Source organism: Ambystoma mexicanum, chromosome 6p, assembly GCF_040938575.1.
Source record: "Ambystoma mexicanum isolate Mex_15411 chromosome 6p, UKY_AmexF1_1, whole genome shotgun sequence".
In the NCBI taxonomy this organism is placed as follows: domain Eukaryota; kingdom Metazoa; phylum Chordata; class Amphibia; order Caudata; family Ambystomatidae; genus Ambystoma; species Ambystoma mexicanum.
In genome coordinates, this window is record NC_090935.1 from 578389443 (window position 1) to 578406668 (window position 17226).

At 45.7% G+C, this 17226-nt stretch overlaps 1 protein-coding gene across 1 annotated transcript in view; it reads right to left on the minus strand.

The window, feature by feature from the left end:
* The window catches only part of THBS4 (thrombospondin 4), a 274521-nt gene that overhangs the window by 216985 nt on the left and 40310 nt on the right, over positions 1–17226 (minus strand). The window contains exons 2-4 of the mRNA XM_069627401.1: positions 9981–10184; positions 8977–9224; positions 144–261 (exon numbers count right to left, since the gene is read on the minus strand). Coding sequence (XP_069483502.1) covers positions 144–261; positions 8977–9224; positions 9981–10184 — 570 coding nt within the window. The remainder of the gene's footprint in view (positions 1–143; positions 262–8976; positions 9225–9980; positions 10185–17226) is intronic.

Sequence of the window (17226 nt, forward strand, 5' to 3'; positions counted from 1 at the left end):
ACTTAGGATTTCTTCTAAAGAACAATGCAAACTCGGATTCTGAAACGAAACATGGGTACATGAAACGGGACACTCATGTTATTTCCTCTGGTTTGCTTCCCTGGACTGGTGTAGGTGTGACAGCATCATTGCATTATACATACCGGTCAGGGCTGTGCCAGTACTCTGCACTGGCTCGCTCTGCTGCAGGAAGCAATCTTGCAGCGAGGCCACTTGTGAGAGGGACCCTCCAACCACCAGCTTCAGCTCTTCCATTGTATCCTGCAGAACACAAAGAGGGAACATATCACCAGGCCTGTCCTGCTTTGTAAGGAAAAGATCGCGTGTTTGGGCCCGCAGTAATGCAGCCACCGCTGCACGGGTGTGCTACGCTTCATGGGTCTGAGCGACCATCCCTGGCCTCATGAGCAGGCGGAGGGTAAATGACCTGATGGGTACGGAGACCCCTGTCAGAAACATACACACACTACTCACCCATACCATAAGGCTAGCAACCTTTCTCTCCGCCTCAGGGAGTGGATGGTCAGCATATTAGGTAGATGCTGATGGCTCCATAAGTTCAGTATGCCTCAATTGTAGTAAGCAAGTGTCCCCTGTATGCTGTTTCTTCTATACACACAATTGATCACATACTTTGGTGAAAAAGGATATAAAACGCCTTGATGTGCCTGTCCATGTACTAACTACCTGTGAGAAAAGTAAATAGTTTGCTTTGGTCAAGAAACCGAGCTCCATACTGGCCCACCCTGAGTACCAAAATCTTAGTCCCACCTTTGGTCTTTCCAAGATGCCATATGAACTGTCGGCCATGATATGATATGACATGATAGGTTATTTATAACTCCCTTAATACCCATAGGTTTCTAAGCACGGACCGGGGGATCGAACTTGCTTCTGAGCTATCTTCCTGAGACAATAGAAGATACAATGGAAATGACAGGCTGATAAGAATCTTATGTGCTTTGAAGGATGACCTTCTGTTGATGCTCCCTTTATTGCTGTCCCATGGCACACACCACGTTACTCATGGGTTTAGTCATGTAATCCATACCATAAGATAGTCACAGCAGTGTGCAAGATACTATCAGTATCAGCAACTCTGGTTCTCTTCCATCACATGCTACAGGGTCAATATTAAGATATTGGGAATTAAGATGTGCTAAATTTACATTGTGTGGATTCAGTCACTTCTCCCCATGGGGGAGTCTTTCCATGTGAGGCTATGGAGGTGAGCCCGCTACGCGATACCCTCCCTAAGGGTAGAGGCAAGAGGGACCTCGCTAGGAGAGACTCATCCCTTAGGGACAAGCACTCATTAACTCATGTACCTATAATCCATCAGTAATTACCTCTGCTGGAAGAAAGCAAGAAGAACAAACAATAATGTTGTTGTAACATAGAACCCTTAACTACACCTGCAAAGGAATACTTCTCTGGTACTGAGACAAAGAAAACCACTGGAGTCATAATGATCATAAGCAGAACAAAAAGAAACGAATTTGACGTTGTACCGGGGAAGTCCCAAGGCAGTGTCATAAATCAGACAGGAGGAAACCTAGGAGAAAGAGAAGCCAGGGAGTTTCAAAGCAGCTGTGCAGGCGTAGCTTAAGACGACTGGAACGCACAACTCTTAAGTGTGGGAGAGAGCTGGTGTGCAAGCCTGAACCTGTGGCAACCGAGAGAGAGAGAAACCGAAGGACTGGAGTGTCCGAAGACCAACAGAGTAGGAACTGAAAGACGCAGAGACCATTTTCCCAAAAGTATGGCGGAGCGTGCATAACGAAGGAGGGGCAGAGGGCTGAAGCACCAAGCTGACAATCATATACTATCAGGTACCGTCCTGACCACAGGCCCAGTGACATGATCCCTAGGAGGAAAAGGTAACGGGGAGAGCGCGAGCCCCGGGAGGGAAATGAAAGTAACAAATAGAATAATCATACTCGTCCCAGTGAGGACCAAGTATTAAAGCTACAGGAGAAGAATGTGCATCAGGACTAAACACTTATGCTCGTCCCAGTAAAGAACACATATGGAAGAAGAGTGAGAATCATTACTTGAACACTCATACTCATCTTAGTAAAGAACCAATAGCAGAGAAGAGTGAGAATCACTACTGGACAATCATACTCGTCCCAGTAAAGATCAAGTGTGGAAAGTGTATCAAGAGAGTGAGAGTTATAATTGGAACATTCCCAATTGTCAAAGATAAAAGAAAGGGAGAGAACACAATAACAAGAAAGTGAATTACTGTTGGAGCAATCTCATGAATCATAGAGAGGAATCTACATTGAATAAAGAGAAAGCCTTGAGTTTGACTAACAAAGGAAATGCAGAATTGTCCCAAGGCAGAAGGGAACCCAAACCAAGCCAGTTCACAAGAGGGAAGACTAACTAGGAAAGGGAGAACCAGTGTGCAAACAGGACTAGTGAACAATGGAAGAGCCCAACATTTGAACTATATGACTTGGTGAAAGTAGTTGCTGAGAACTGCCTACGTCTACTTTACTAAAGCAAACATCTGATGAAGAATCAGCCCACAGGAGAAGGGAGCCATTCTCCTGTGCCTTAGTTGTTTTTGCCAGTGACAGAGATTAAGATTTAAGGACTTTGGAGTCAGGCACACACGTTATTGGTGGGTCTGGGTAAAAATAAAGACAACATTGTGAAAGTAAACCATCCACTGATATACAAGTGTTTACAATTGGGTTAATTGTAAGTGCAGAAAATTGTGCTTGCCCCATCGCTACATATATTTATTATTGATTTTTCAGTTTTCCAAGAAAGTCACTGCTGGTACGTTCACCTGGCCACGAGTACAATGGTGAAGAGACGCGGTGTAGAAATTCTAGGTACCGGCACTTGAGCTGAATGCTTTTTGAATAGCAAGTGGAAGTGTGATGAATGGACAATACACCAAACATAATAGTGATGTGGCGATCGACGTGATGAGAGCTAGACATTTCTCAATAGAGTTTTGCACTGGATATAGACTGTACACTAAACTGAGAAAACCATTTGAATACCTCACTGATTATTATTGATTGTTTGGAATCCTTTTGGGATATCGCATTTTATTTTGAGTATCAATTTGAAGCATAATGACTTGCTATCAGCTTCACACCAGCTCATTATATATAGAACTTAAGAAACTAAGGATCAAAATTGTATACTTTACTACTGTGCATAATGCCTGATTAGTATTATTATAGATGGAGAGTGCAAGTCCCTAGCATTGTTTATAAAGAAAAAAAGCCCCTGGTGAAGTTCTAGTGATTAAATTCACTCGCCCATCAGAACGAAACATGTAGGGCAGGCGAAATATAAAACAATTGGTAAACCTGTTATGAAATACATTTTTAAATGTGTTTTATCATTGTGAGCACTTCAGCACTCTGTGGTATGAGTATGATTGAGTTGATTAGGGAAAGGTGTGAGTAAGTTAGTATTTGAGGAAATGTATTGATTTCATCATCATTGAGAAAAACAATATACAAAAATGTGTGTGATGTGGTGTGTTAGTAGTACAGTGCTAGGTATAGAATCATGTGAATTTTCGGTATAATGAAAGCAATCATATTGGATTATAAATATATGCAGTACATTAATAAAAGGCAATATAAATTGAGAACATAGAAAGTGCACTTCTTGTTTGTTCTGATGGTTTGTTTATCTAGGGTGTCCACTTGTTTGTATTCCCTGGGGTCTCAAAATGTTTCCTGTTGACTGCTGGTGAACACCCATTCCCAGAACAGTTTTGCCGAAGATCATAAGGCACTCCAGTGCAGGCCCATCACTTCTAATTACCCATTAAAGGGTAACTCAAAAGTACATTGCAGTGCTCACTATAGCTGAGTAGAATGGCATGCTTTACTTTCATACTAATCACAAATCATATCTAATTGGCAGCACTATTACAAAAATGTAAATAAAAGGGAACAGTGCGTGTTTCTAATTCTAACAAAATTGTCCTCAATGTTGTGGGTTCACAGTGCATTTTGTCCTTTTAAGGAGGTGGGCAGTAATCTCCAAATTATGCATACTTTTAGAGTGCAAGCCATGGGAGTGTGAGCAATGCATAAGCGACCCTTGAGCCCACTGAGAAAAGTTGGTATCTCTGGGTAATAACACTTGCCATGTTTGCTTTACCCTTGATGCACAGTAACTGTCTCTGCATCAGTGTAAAGCAAAGTAATGTGCTTTTATATGGAAAGACTGGCATGCATTCATTATAGCCTGGTAAGGCCTTAGCAATGGCAGAGCCCCGGGTGAAACAAAATTTAGCACCCCCGGCACCAGCACGGGAGCGGGGTCTTTTCACTTAAATAGGGAGGTGCTAGCCCCTGCCTTGGGAGGGCTTAAGCTTCCCATATTGAGGAGGTTGCAGGAAGAAGGCAGCACTCTGCCTCAATGTGAATGGGAGCTCTCATGGCAATGGGGTGCTACCAGGATCCTGTCGGATTTCTCACCTGGGACAGCAGACTATTTACATTTAAACATTTATTAACATGGCAGCAGCAGCAGCAAACATGCAGTGGCAGAGGACAGATGCCCGCCACAGCAATATCAATACCCTATCCCTATAATGACAAGCTTTCAAAACTGTCATCCAGCCGCCCTTCAAGAAATGAATTGAGGCTGGCTCCGCCACCACGCTATGCAAAAGGAAAGCTCCCGGCACCAGCATGGTAAGCTTTTTCTGTACTGAGGACCAGGTCTGAGCCAGGAAAATCCCAGATCTGACATCAGAAGACTTGGCACGAGAGTGAATGCAGAAACAGCCAGCCTCACATCCTGTCAAAAGATGTAGAAATTGGTATATATGTCTTGTAATTTACAGAAAATCTTTTGTTAGGGTGAGTATTGTGACCAATGAAAACAGCAGAGCCCAAATTCCATTACTCAGTGAAAAGGAATTCTTGTTGAATCACTATCACAGATATTTTTAGGGCAATTTTAAATTTGAAACATGCATTTTGCATACACGCAAAGAGCATTTTCGGGACATAAGAAATTATTACGTTCCCAAAATGCTATTTGCTTTAATGCAAAATGCCAAGTTTGCCACAAAGTCGTCCCTTCCCTCCTCCCACACGGAGAAGGGGGAGCCCAGAGTATTTTATTTTTGGGCAGCAACGCCCTATTTCAGTGAAAAGCTCCCTTCTCCAGCACAGGAGCGGGAAACATTTCACTTTAATAGGGTGCCACCACCAGGCCAGCTCGGGGGAGCCTTTCAAAGGCTGGCCCGTGCTGGCATGGCAGCGGTACCCTATTATGATATGATATGGCATTTATAACGCGTCTGTACACAAGTGTTTCTAGGCGCGACAAGACAAGGCGGGGGAAACAGAGAGAGGACAAAACGCTGATCTTACTAGGCCTTGTCTCATTCTGATTGCACAAGCACAGGGAAGTGGAAGTGGAAAAGTGCAGGGGGATGGAGAAGTGCAGGTAAACAAAAGTGCTGCCAGCGGGTGGCTCAGTGCAGGTAGTCGGAAAGTGAAGCCAATGGGTGGCTCATGAGTGCTGAGAGTGGGGACTGTAGGGTTACAGATACAGATCACAAGTGCTAGGGCAGACAAGAGGCAGTGCGAGGTGCAACTGGACAGGTAGGGACCTGGGCTCAAGTTCAGAGGGTGGCCAGGTGACAAGTGCATGGAATAGACGGGTCATCAGCAGGGGAGAGGAAGAGAGAAAGCGGAAGCAAAGAGGAAAGTCTGGTTCTGCTCAAGTTTGAGAGAGGCAGGGAGGCTGTTCCAAAAGTAGGCCGCAACCGTAGAAAGAGATCTGCCCCCAACTCTCTGCTTGGAAAAGCGGCTGACCCTCAGAGAGTTGGAAGTGGATAAGCGGAGAGCTCGAGATGGGAGATACTTAGGAAGAGAGAGTTGGAGGTAGTGCAGTCCCAGGTCCCAGAACGCCTTGTGGACAATGCAGAGGGTCTTGAACATGATCCTTGACGCCACTGGGAGCCAATGAAGAGATTTCAGAGATATTCAAATGAAAAGCTACCTGCTCCTGTGCTGGAGCGCCCACCGCTAGCACGAGAGCAGGGCACTTTTCATTTAAATAGGGTGTTTCTACCATGCCATCTCAGGAAAGCCCCTGAAAGCAGCACCCTTCGGAATAGAAAAGCTGCCACCCCGGCTGGGGAGGCAGCGGCACCCAAAGTAAGTGGAAATCTCCTCCCACAGGGGGCGGGGCTTTTCACCTACGTAGGGCACCATTGCAGCGCAAGCATGGGGAAGTCTTTCACTTTCATAGGGCACCATGACTGCACCAGCACAAAAGAGCTTTTTAAAGGGTCCTCCATGCTGGCGTGGCAAAGGCTATGGCACCGTAGGGTGCCCACACCTAAGGCCGGCCCTTAATGTAGGCCAGTCTAGCCAAATCATGTTTGCTTTACCCTTGATGGACAGTAACTATAAGGAACATTTCTATGAAGGAATTTCTTTTCTTTTTTTTTGAGGTGATGTCATTTGATAGATGTTTTGGGGTTTTCTTGGCCAATTATCACCTGATCGAATTGGAACCTAGTGATAAAGCACAGAGCTGTTAATATTGCACATAGCAATAGCATTATTAATAATGGGGGAGAGAAATTAATAATGAGATCATCAGAGGAGAGGATCAAACCGACAGCTACGGCGGATGCTCACTTCCAAGGTAAATATTTGAACCTGTAACTTCATCAAAGCTCTGTCAATCAGCGCTGCATGCCTGACCATGTATAGACATACCTTCAGCTCAAGATCCCTGCACGCACTGTGGACGCAGCATGCAAGTGCAGGTCCTGTCAAATGACAATGTCTTACACAGCTGTATCATCTGCATATCAGGGATATTCTGAGACCAAAATAGTAGTCATATGTGCCGAATAAATGGCCATACCAGGTTATAAAAAAGCAGGATATGTCCGATAAAAAAATCCCTTTGTCTTTAAAGAGGGTATCATTCACAGATTGGGGGCCATCATTTAAGCCTTAATTGCTGACGGGGCAGGATTTCCAGGGGGCGGGGAATGGGCCAAGAGTCCTACTTAGAGCTCTGAGCGAAGCAAGACTGGAGGAGCTGTTCATGTACACGTGACCCCTTTGGGTGTATATGCTGGCATGGGGCTAGACCTAGGAATAAAAAGAAACCACTACCAGGGAGAAAAATACCTGAATCAATGTGTGTTCTTTAGTTACTTACCTGTTTTGGGATCAAGCCTCTCAGGGGCAACCTGAAACCTTCAAGGCGGAACATGACCTACGGCCTGATCTCCCCTGTCCAAGGACCATGGACTAACAACTGGAAGAGAGGGTAGAAAGAGAGGAAGGAGGAGGACCAGCTACAGGCACCCTAGGGGGCCGCATTCACGAGTGGTCCCTGGGGCATGTGAGCCCTTTTGGCTGTGTATGCCAGGAGCAAGCAGCCGGCATGGGGACAAGCCCCGGGCCGCAAGCGCAGGGCGGCCCAAGCAAATTCATGGCCCGCGGAGCCATATGTCCAGGAGGCCAGAATGGAAGGGAGAGGGAAATGTGATGTTTGGACCCCAGCTACGTGAGTGGGACAGCGCAGGACCATCCTGCACAGCTTGGGATGCAAGACGCCCACCCTTGAGCCAGTCCGGCATCTCGGCATGCACAGGTGATCTGACATGCGGGTGGAGAATGGGGTGGGGCACAGGCAGCAGAGGAGACAAGCCGCACTGAGAGAGCAAGCCCAGGCCCCGGCAGTTGTGATTTCATCAGGCGAGGAGTCGAAGGCACGGGCCACAGTTGCTCCTGGATCGAGGTGCCTCACAGGGGAGGGATTCATTAAAGCAGGGTACCTGTGTCTCCACAGGACAAACCAGTGGCTATAAAATAGAACAGCCCACACCAAAGGCTCATAGGCCTCATTCAATGTATGTAATATTGGCTGACTGGAGAAACCCATTGCATACATGTTCATACATATGCACTGCAAGTAAAAGCATTAGGATGTTTAAAGGGATGAATCTGCTAAAGGGTGAGGGTAATTGGTAGAACTGATCAGGAATTGTATAGGGAAAGGCCTGCTTTAGGCCCTGTAGATTGGGGACACTTATTAGAGCTACCCCCTTGCTCTGTATAGATAGAGGGTAGTAAGATGGTTAGGGATGCTCGCTCCGCAGGCCCTACCTGTGACCCCTTTGAGAGAGGGGTAAGCAGGCTGGGAAGGGCTTGCTGGGGAGGGCCACTTTCGGCGTAAAGTTAGGAGTAGGCACTGATATCAGTAGATGGCAGGTTAACTATTCTTCAAATAGAGGCTAAAGCATACCTTGTAGTTATTGTGGTTATCGCACAGGTAGTATAGCTCAGTGGCAACGCGCCCATCTTGGAAGCAAGACGACGCATTAACAGGGGTGGACTGGCCTATAGGGAACTCTGGAGATTTCCCGGTGGGTCTCTGTACCCTGGGCCTATTTTGTGTGGTATTTTCAAATGTTATCATAGGAAAAGCATTGGGTTTGCTGAAAATGTGTCATATGGGGCCACTTTGAACATTATTTCCAGGGGCTCTTTTGGTCCCCAGTAATTATTTCCAGGGCCTCTTTTAGTTCCCAGTTCACCCCTGGAAGCATAGCAGCACAGGTTGGAATCCCGGGTCGTGCTTAGAAACCTCCTCCGTGTTAAGTGCGTCATAAAAAAACATTATTATAATTGTGCTGTATGATCAGTGTGAGGACCTCAGGAAACAGCCCATCTCCTTAGTAAGTGTAGGGCATCTTTTTCTTTGCAAGTTGTCTAACATGTTCTCTTCCTTTTCAGCTGGACTGTGGGGAAGGGGGAGGTAGAGTGCTGCCACCCTGCCCGAGTGGTGATGGCAAAGCCAGTGGGCCAGAGCCCAGATAACACCAGAACTGCACATAGATCACACACACCTCTTCTTGTTGGCCAGTCTTCACCTGATATCTTTAGCGACTGCCTACTCTTCCCCTTTCTTTCTCCCTTCCTGCCCTGCTTCCTCACTTACCGGAGACTTCTTTTGGAGAGTTCTTAATGTGACTGAGTCTGCGCTCCTCGGCAGGCCAGCGAATGCTCTCGGTAGATCCCGAACGGCATCCACCTGCATACAGTCCAGGAAGAGCTCGGCCGTGCTGGACTTCTGCTGAAGGCCGCTGAGATGCAGCAGCAGGCTATGGCGCTTCCCATCAGCCAGCTGGATGTTGTTGAACAGGACCGAGTTCATTTTCCCATCGTTCTTCAAGTAGCGTAGTGAGGCTGATGCAGGGGCCACAGAAATGATTGGAGAGAGACACATCACCACAGCAATAAACATTGCAATCAATCCCAAGAGCAAAGACCTGATGCTAGGAGCAGTAACTACTCTAAGGTTTTGATTCAAGGTTATGCATTGTGCAGCTGCAATACAATACTTCCAGCTGCCACACACAGCTGCCAAATCACTCAGAATTTAGAGACTATGGGCCTCATTACGACCCTGGCGGTCTGGGAACTACGGTACCGGTAAGCATGCCGGTACTGCAATTCCCGGACCGCCATATTATGTGCTGTGGTCGCGGGTGCCTGTCAGCCCGCCAGGTTTTTCCTGGCGGGCTGACAGGCACCTGCGAGCAGAGCACGTCGGATGCACCAGCACAACTCTGAATGTGCCGGTGCATCCGACGTCCCCATCCCCATTCAGCCCTATGGGGTGGAATGGGGATGAGGAGGCCCTTGATTCCGGCAAGTACCAGGTCCGCCTAACTCGGCATGACCCGGTTCTTGCCCATTCACGGGTGCCAGAAAAAATGCAACTTTTACAGGAACGGCTACCACCAGGGTTGTAATGAGGCCCAATGTGCATGCCTGCTATTTAGCAAAGTGAAAGACTTCACCACCAATTAACTAACAATAAACAGGACCAACAGTCAGGACCCGATGTGAGACGTCACCTCCAATCAACTATCAGTCATCAACCTCTCCAGGTATGCACTTAAACATGCTGAACAGTCTGTACTCAGCCAGGAAACTCACCTTTGTTCAATCGCCCCATCACTGCGAATTCAAAGAACCTGCTATTATCCACTGGAGAATAGAGGCCAAAGATGGTGGCCGTGGTCTTGGGCTGCAGTTTGAAGGTTGTCAGCACGTAGACCTCGTTTAGTGTGGGATCCGTCAGCGCTTGCTGCAAGAACTGCGTCACCTGCCTCTGGGCTGAGGAGGACAGAAGATCTAGAACTGGAAAACACAAAATGGAGGATAAGAAACAGCAAATGTGTCAACTGCAAGAAGCACAGATATGTACCACTCCAGCCCGGGATGGCATGGCAAGCAAGTGGCACAACAGAAATAGTGTAAAAACTTTGTCATCTACTATCTCCTTGGTTACATGTGCATAGCTGAGAGCCCCTCACTGAGCAGGATGCTTTTAGTGTTGGTCATCTGCAAACATATTAGGATATTTTGGCCAATTATGGGACTATCTAGGGGTGGTATGGAGGCTCTTTTCAGGGCCATATAATAAACTTACACTGGGTTTTACTTGGATGACACAATAAAGAATTAAGCTAACGGAAGACAAAACGAGAACATTTGGCCAGAAACTAAGGACTGTCTTGAAAGAAATCAGGCTGATTCGCAACTGTACGGGTGGGAGGAGGATCCCTTGCAGAGTTGGCGCTGGGCCCACTTTCGGACACTCTTGAGCACTATCAGCAGGTTGCCCATGACAAAGAAAATTACCAGGAAACCAAAGGGAGCCCGCATGAGCAAAGCACAGGTCCTTGCAGCATCTTTTGGAACCAACCCAAACTATATGGCACCATTCTGTGGCCTTCGTTTTCAGAGATCATACCAGCTTGTGTAAAAGTTGTACAATTCACTTTTATGAAGAGACAGCCTCTCTGCTCCCCCTCTATTTTCTAGTGCAAATAGCAGTTAATGAGCGAGGCGGTACCTTTCTGGCTGTAGGAGACATGACTCGGAAGGACAGCCCTTAATTTCTGGATAAATAACGCATGGCCGTTTTTGCCCTGGGTCCATCATGTAGCTTTGGCGCAAAACAAGGACATTGGCCAGAGGCCCGTACATAGCAAGGAGCCAGAGACTACAAACTGGTGACATCAGTGTTATTGGAATGTCCATCCTATTCCACCCTGCCCAAACCAAGCCCCTTTATGGCACTGCCAGCATGCTGCTCCTCACCTTCCTGCAGCCACCACACATTCTTAACGTGCTCCACTTTCGAGGACTCCACACTCCACATTGGATCTTTCTTTTCTGCTCTCTACTTCTTCACGAAGAACCCCCTTGCAGGGTTGCTACATCCCTCTGATACACAAGCACTGGTGCCGCCTCAACCTGGTGAGCTGTGGCTGTGGGGGATCGGGGAATGTCATTTTGGCCGGCACGGGAAGAGTGTTGGGGCTTGTGGGAGACAGCAGGGTAGACTTCTAGAAGGAAGAAGCAGGGATTCTGGCCTCTGCCCCTACTGCCTGACGAATGCCTGACAAACACCTTACAGTGTTCAAGACGGGCCATGCCGGAATTCCCAGCTGGCCTCTGAGCACAGCACATGAGCATGCTAGAGTATGAGGCATCTCTCTCCCTGTCAACCAGCATGATAAGCCAGGCAAGATAGGTGATTGTGGACCCACATTTCAAGTAGCCCTTTCTCTGAACCAACAGTTACTGCCTACCCTAACCCTTAGCTGTAGCTAATGGTAATTGAGTGGAGTTTCCAGATTGCCCCGTCCCCCTCATCTGCCAACTCTCAGGTGGTTCTTTTGTTGCACATGGGATACAATGTATCGATGTGAGGAAGAGGGAGTAATGGTATGTCAGAAGAGATACTGACACACAGGGGGCTTCGTCAAGGGTGAATGTTGACCCCCTGCTTCTTTAATTTATATCTATCGGATCTAGGTAATACTTTGGTGGTTGCTTTTGTACCACCAAAGATTGCAGGGCAATCGATTGCATGGCCGAGTTATGCATCTGGTATCTTGCTTTTAGATCGAACGCAAATAGGATTGCAGAGGCTTATCTCTTGTTTTAATAAATATAAAGCTATTAATGCCTTCCAAATCAATGCCACGAAAACAAACATGATGGGCCTCATTACGAGTCCGGAGGTAACCCCGCCAGTGCTACCAGCAGGCTGCCGCCGGACTCGTAACACTTTACCGGCACCTGACTTCCCAGTGCCACCGGGACATTATAAGTCCCGGCGAATCGGGAAGTTAGGTGCCGGAGAATGTTGTTCCCCACTCCCATGGAGCCCCATAGGACTCCATGGGAGTGGGAAGACGGAAGTACTGGCACCGTTGCTATGTATTTGACATGATTTAGGAGCGAGGTAGCCAATTTGCAGCCCGAATGCAATTAATTTCTCGCAATGACTGTAGATTCACAGTGCACACCTCGTCAAATGTTATAGCCCTAAAGTTGCACCTGCTGTCCTTTATGGATTAGAGCTTTGCTCATTTTCAGAATGCTTTGATTTTGTTAAATTGGAGGGGAAGATTTGGAGGAAGGCTCTAAATCTACCCAATCGAGTCCCAGCAGCTGTAATACGGTATGATCTGGGACTGCTCTCCAGGCATACATTAGTTTGTTGGAGATCAATCAGTCTATACCGGAAGATATTCAGCGGGACAGAAGAGAGTATTTACAGTACATCTTACTGTTGCATTTGAATAGAATGGATGCAAGATGTCTAACACATTTTAAAGCCAAATGTGCTAAAGCCTCGCCAGACATAAATGTAAGTCAAGAAGAACTAATGACTAATCCAGAGATAGTGAAAAAGAAACTTTATGAGCTAGGTGGATAGGTGTCCAGATAGACGATATCTTAGGGCTTTTAAGAGACACATATTTAATTTGATTCATGCAAGAGACATTTTGCATTGCAGGAAAATGATATCTCTGGGTACTGTAATTCAGATATGGAAACTTTGAAACATGTATTCATTGTCCAGTCCTAAAATCAGTACAGCTGCTAAGATTTGTATAGGATGTGAATTGGCTTTATAGGGATGAATTGTGGTCAAGGATTTTTAGTGGGAGCAATACGGCCTTGTTGATTGTAACTGTCAATTATTTAGATAAATGTAACTTAATTGCTGATTTGTAATGGATTAGGAATAGACTATTTATAATGTTCTATATTTTCTTATTTATTAGATGAAATTAGGTTTGTTATCTTCTCATTGGATTGTTTGTTTCTGGATTCTTTTCTTTACCTTTTTATCCTCTCATTGTTCTCATGGATACATGCATTAGATGAATGTGTTATGTGCATATTTGCATAAGGTTTGTAATATCCCATACAATAATAAAACAAAGAAATACAATGTACCGATGTGAGAGCGACAGGGAGAGAAACAGCAAGAGGGATTGACAGTGGCAATGGGAGCTAATGAAATGGAGCCTGTACGCAAGAGAACAGTGGAGGGAGTGCAGGGTTGCAGGTTGATTTTCCTTGTCAGGCCTACTTCCCCGTTGCCCTGATTAACAATCTCCCCTCTAGGATCTCCTACCACCTTACACTACACACATAGACGGCCGCCACAGGCCTAGCCACTAGTAAATTAAAATGAACCAAACCATTAATAAGCTCTCCTCTTTAACACTATCTCCCACATCAGCTGCTAAACCCAAAATACTTTAGTTTATCAGATTCTGGGCTGTTCCCTATAGATAACACACTGCCACGTTTCTCTGTCAAACCCATAGAAAGCAAATGTGTGCACAGGAACCAGGTACTTCCAACCTGCACCCATCAACACCACAGGTTTTGCATCTGCCTCTCCCACTGTCTCACTAATGACCGCCACACCTCTTATAGAATCAAGCACAGCGAGGCCACCAGTAGTAGCAAAAGGGAGCTATATAAAACTACTTACATTACATTACTTTATTATTGATTATGTTTGTTTAAGGGGTTCCTGAAGGTCAGTCATTCACTCTAGGTAGAGGCATTACTACAGTTACTTAAATAATGCTTGGTGTTGTTGCATCCCAAAACATAAGCAACAGTACACATTGTTACTGCTGAAATGGGGTTAAACCACCATGAGACACAGTTAGCTCTGTATTATAGCCTATCATGTTTAAAAGCAGAGTTGCATGATGTTTATGCTGGTTTCACACATTTCAAAATCACCTAAATGTGCAAAAGCAATTTGCACAGAATGCTGCTTTAAGAAAGCTCTCATAAAGCAGTTGAATAGAGTGCTATCCTCCTACTGTTCTCCTACTTCTTATATGATTAAGAACTTAAACTTATACTCCCAGTAAGGCTGTCAGTATTGGCGAGCCTGTGGACAGGTGAGACTGTACATACTAACCCCAGTAAAACCCATTGCTTGTAAATGGTTAAAAAAAAACCTCTGTCAGGCGTCTATGGCTTCTAAGCGCAGTTACCCTGAAACAATCTAAAAGCACTGTAATGCAATGGGTTAGAAAAACAGGCAGATCATTTTAAATTGACCTGCACGGATTCACCTCTTCCATCCTCTGTGCTTTGATGAATGCCCTTATCTTTGCCAAAGAACTACGAGGGAAAGCACAGACGTGTCTTCATGCGCTGTGCCAAAACTAGGTGTCCCAAGAACCTCAGTGTGCCATCAGCAAAGCCATAGTTAAAAAGCTACCTGACAAAAATACATCATGGTGTCGCTTAATGGTGTATCCTTGGAAAAGAAAATATGAAGTAAAAAGTTAGGAAAAGTTGACAAAGTGCCAAACTTTCGGCACGTGAGCAGATTTACTTTGTCGTGGTGAAGCTGGAACCTGCTTGTTCTAAGCAAAGCAATTTAACTTTGTGGTTTAGTATTGCCTCCAAATTACAGATGTAAGCATACATATTAGGATTTGGAAAAATCGGGAAAGTCCCAATTTTAGGTCCACGGAGAGATCTGCTCTGTCATGGCTTGAAATTAAAATAGCTGCTTGCTTTCTGTTACCTATGCCACCCGGCTTTAGGAACAAGCTAGTTCTGCCTCACATGGAGTATCAAGAACGCGGTCTTCCTATTCTTCAGTTGTCAGTGTGTTTCTGCTGTCCTGTGCAGATCACCAACATGCCCACCTGAGCTACCCTTATTTATTTGCCAGCCAATCCTGACGTGTGGGTGGTTTGCCTTTATCTTTGTAAGCCTATGCTAACTTGTGGGCAGAGCCGGTCTTACAACATATTGCACCCCAGGCGGGAAGCATCGTTGGTGCTCCCCCTCCCCCGACCTGTGATCTCATGCATGTGTCATGGGCTGAGCAGCGGGAGTGGGGACTATGAGTTACCAAAATTGTCAATGCTGGCATCTGCTGAATTTCATGAACCTCAGTAAACAGCAATAAGAGGGTCAAATCCGAACAGGCTTAGTTATGTTAGTCTGCTTTTGCTCTTCATTTTTAGTAACAATGACCAGTTTGCTGCCGTGACTCAGGTCAGAGAATCGACAATTTCAGATCTACACTAATGTCATTCGTATGACCTCAAACATTTAGCCACTCCTAAAAGGTGATGAACTGGTCTTGAACAGTGTTACTCAAACCTCCAAGAACAAGCACCAGCAACATACCCACCGATAGCTGTACAAGCCTGTCTATCTCAGCATTAAAATACATGCATTTATGCAATATGTATTGAATCAAATATTTCACGGGAAGTTAAATATATTTAGGAGGGACACACGTAAACAATATCACTACTCCATGTGAGTGGTAAAGTCTACTTTAAACATATGCAGAGAGTTAACATGCATGTACAATTCAACATAGCTCCCAATGTTACTGTTGGAGAGGTGGCGTTCTAAAATTATGACATTACAATGTGGACTTTACATTGAAACACACTGCAGTGCATTACCACGGCAGAGAAATGGCAGTACGAGTATTGGGGTTTGTTTCGCTCATGCTTGTGAACTCTCCAAATTCTTAAATGTTTCCTTCGTGATCACTCATTTTAGCTCCCGACAGCACCATGAAACTAAGATCGCAAAGAAAAACGACGTCTACCATCCCAACATAAAAACAAAAACAATCAAATTCTTAAAGGGTGGAAGATGACCTTTTCTTGGGACTCGTTAAGTTTACTTTTTGCAAATTACTACCCTCACCCCCCATCTTTGCAGCCCTGCGCTTTTTCACATTCTCCATTATGGTAAAGAACATTGTCCTGAGCATGGGAGAGAAATGGACTATGCAGAAGGAGCTGCCTACCCAGGGTGTGTTTAGCTGCTGGTGTATCAAATGCAGAAATGGGTGGCATCAAGAGCCCCACGCTCTAAAACATCTTTTGCGCACTGGTTGGTCACACGACAGAAAGTGTGAGCAGGTGATTCCCCAACACTTGAACCATTCTTTAGAGACCTGGCTTTGATAAATGTGGCGTTAGCTACTCATGGCCATATCCCAGCGTTTGTGTTAAAGGAGATCGGAAGCTGCACCGTGCAGGGTATTTTAAAGGCCATGAATTGATGCTACAACATGTCGCCCCCAACGGAACAAAGAAAGTGAAGCATGCATCGTACAAGTCTGGGTTTTTGCATTATACGGAAGACGGGCCAACCGTCCACAGAGACGGTTTCTACTGTAGTTGATGAGTCACTTTCCCAAGCCAGCTGCTGTGCAGACTTCGCTCAGCTTTTGGTCCAGTGCCTGCATCCATCCTTCACTTCATCATTCACAAGGCACGTTCGTGTAGGTGTTTGTTTATCTTGTTAGACTAGCGTGATTGCTATTCCAAACAAAAAGAGCACAACGACAAAGAAGAGTATAAGAGAAGTCTGAGCAAACAGTGAAATGTATGAAACTCTTGCACAAAAATAAAGTCAGCACTGCATGCCCAGGAAAGAGGGAACGACGAACAATATGCTCGGGAGCAGGAACTAGGGGGGCGTAATAACCCCCAAACCGGCCCAAGCGTGGTTGCGGCCCCCAGGGCCTCGCCCTCAAAGTGATTTTGGCCCGGCCAACGGACCGACCAATCCAACCCTGCTGGAACGTGCAACTGTCTAGGATCTGCTGACGGTGACACTCTGCCCAGGTCTGGACTGGTGGTGGACTCTCCCCAGGAGATCAAAAGGCCAGAAAATGCTTTTTCACACTTGCAGAGTACTGGCATATAGGGAGCAAAGGCATTATGAAAATGTGTTTGAAAATGCTCCTGTACATTGTTGGTGGCTTGGCATCTAACGTACGTTTTATTTCTTACCCTACAAAACCGATTGTAAACTGTGTGGCTTTTTACCTAATTTATCACAAAATGTACTGTAA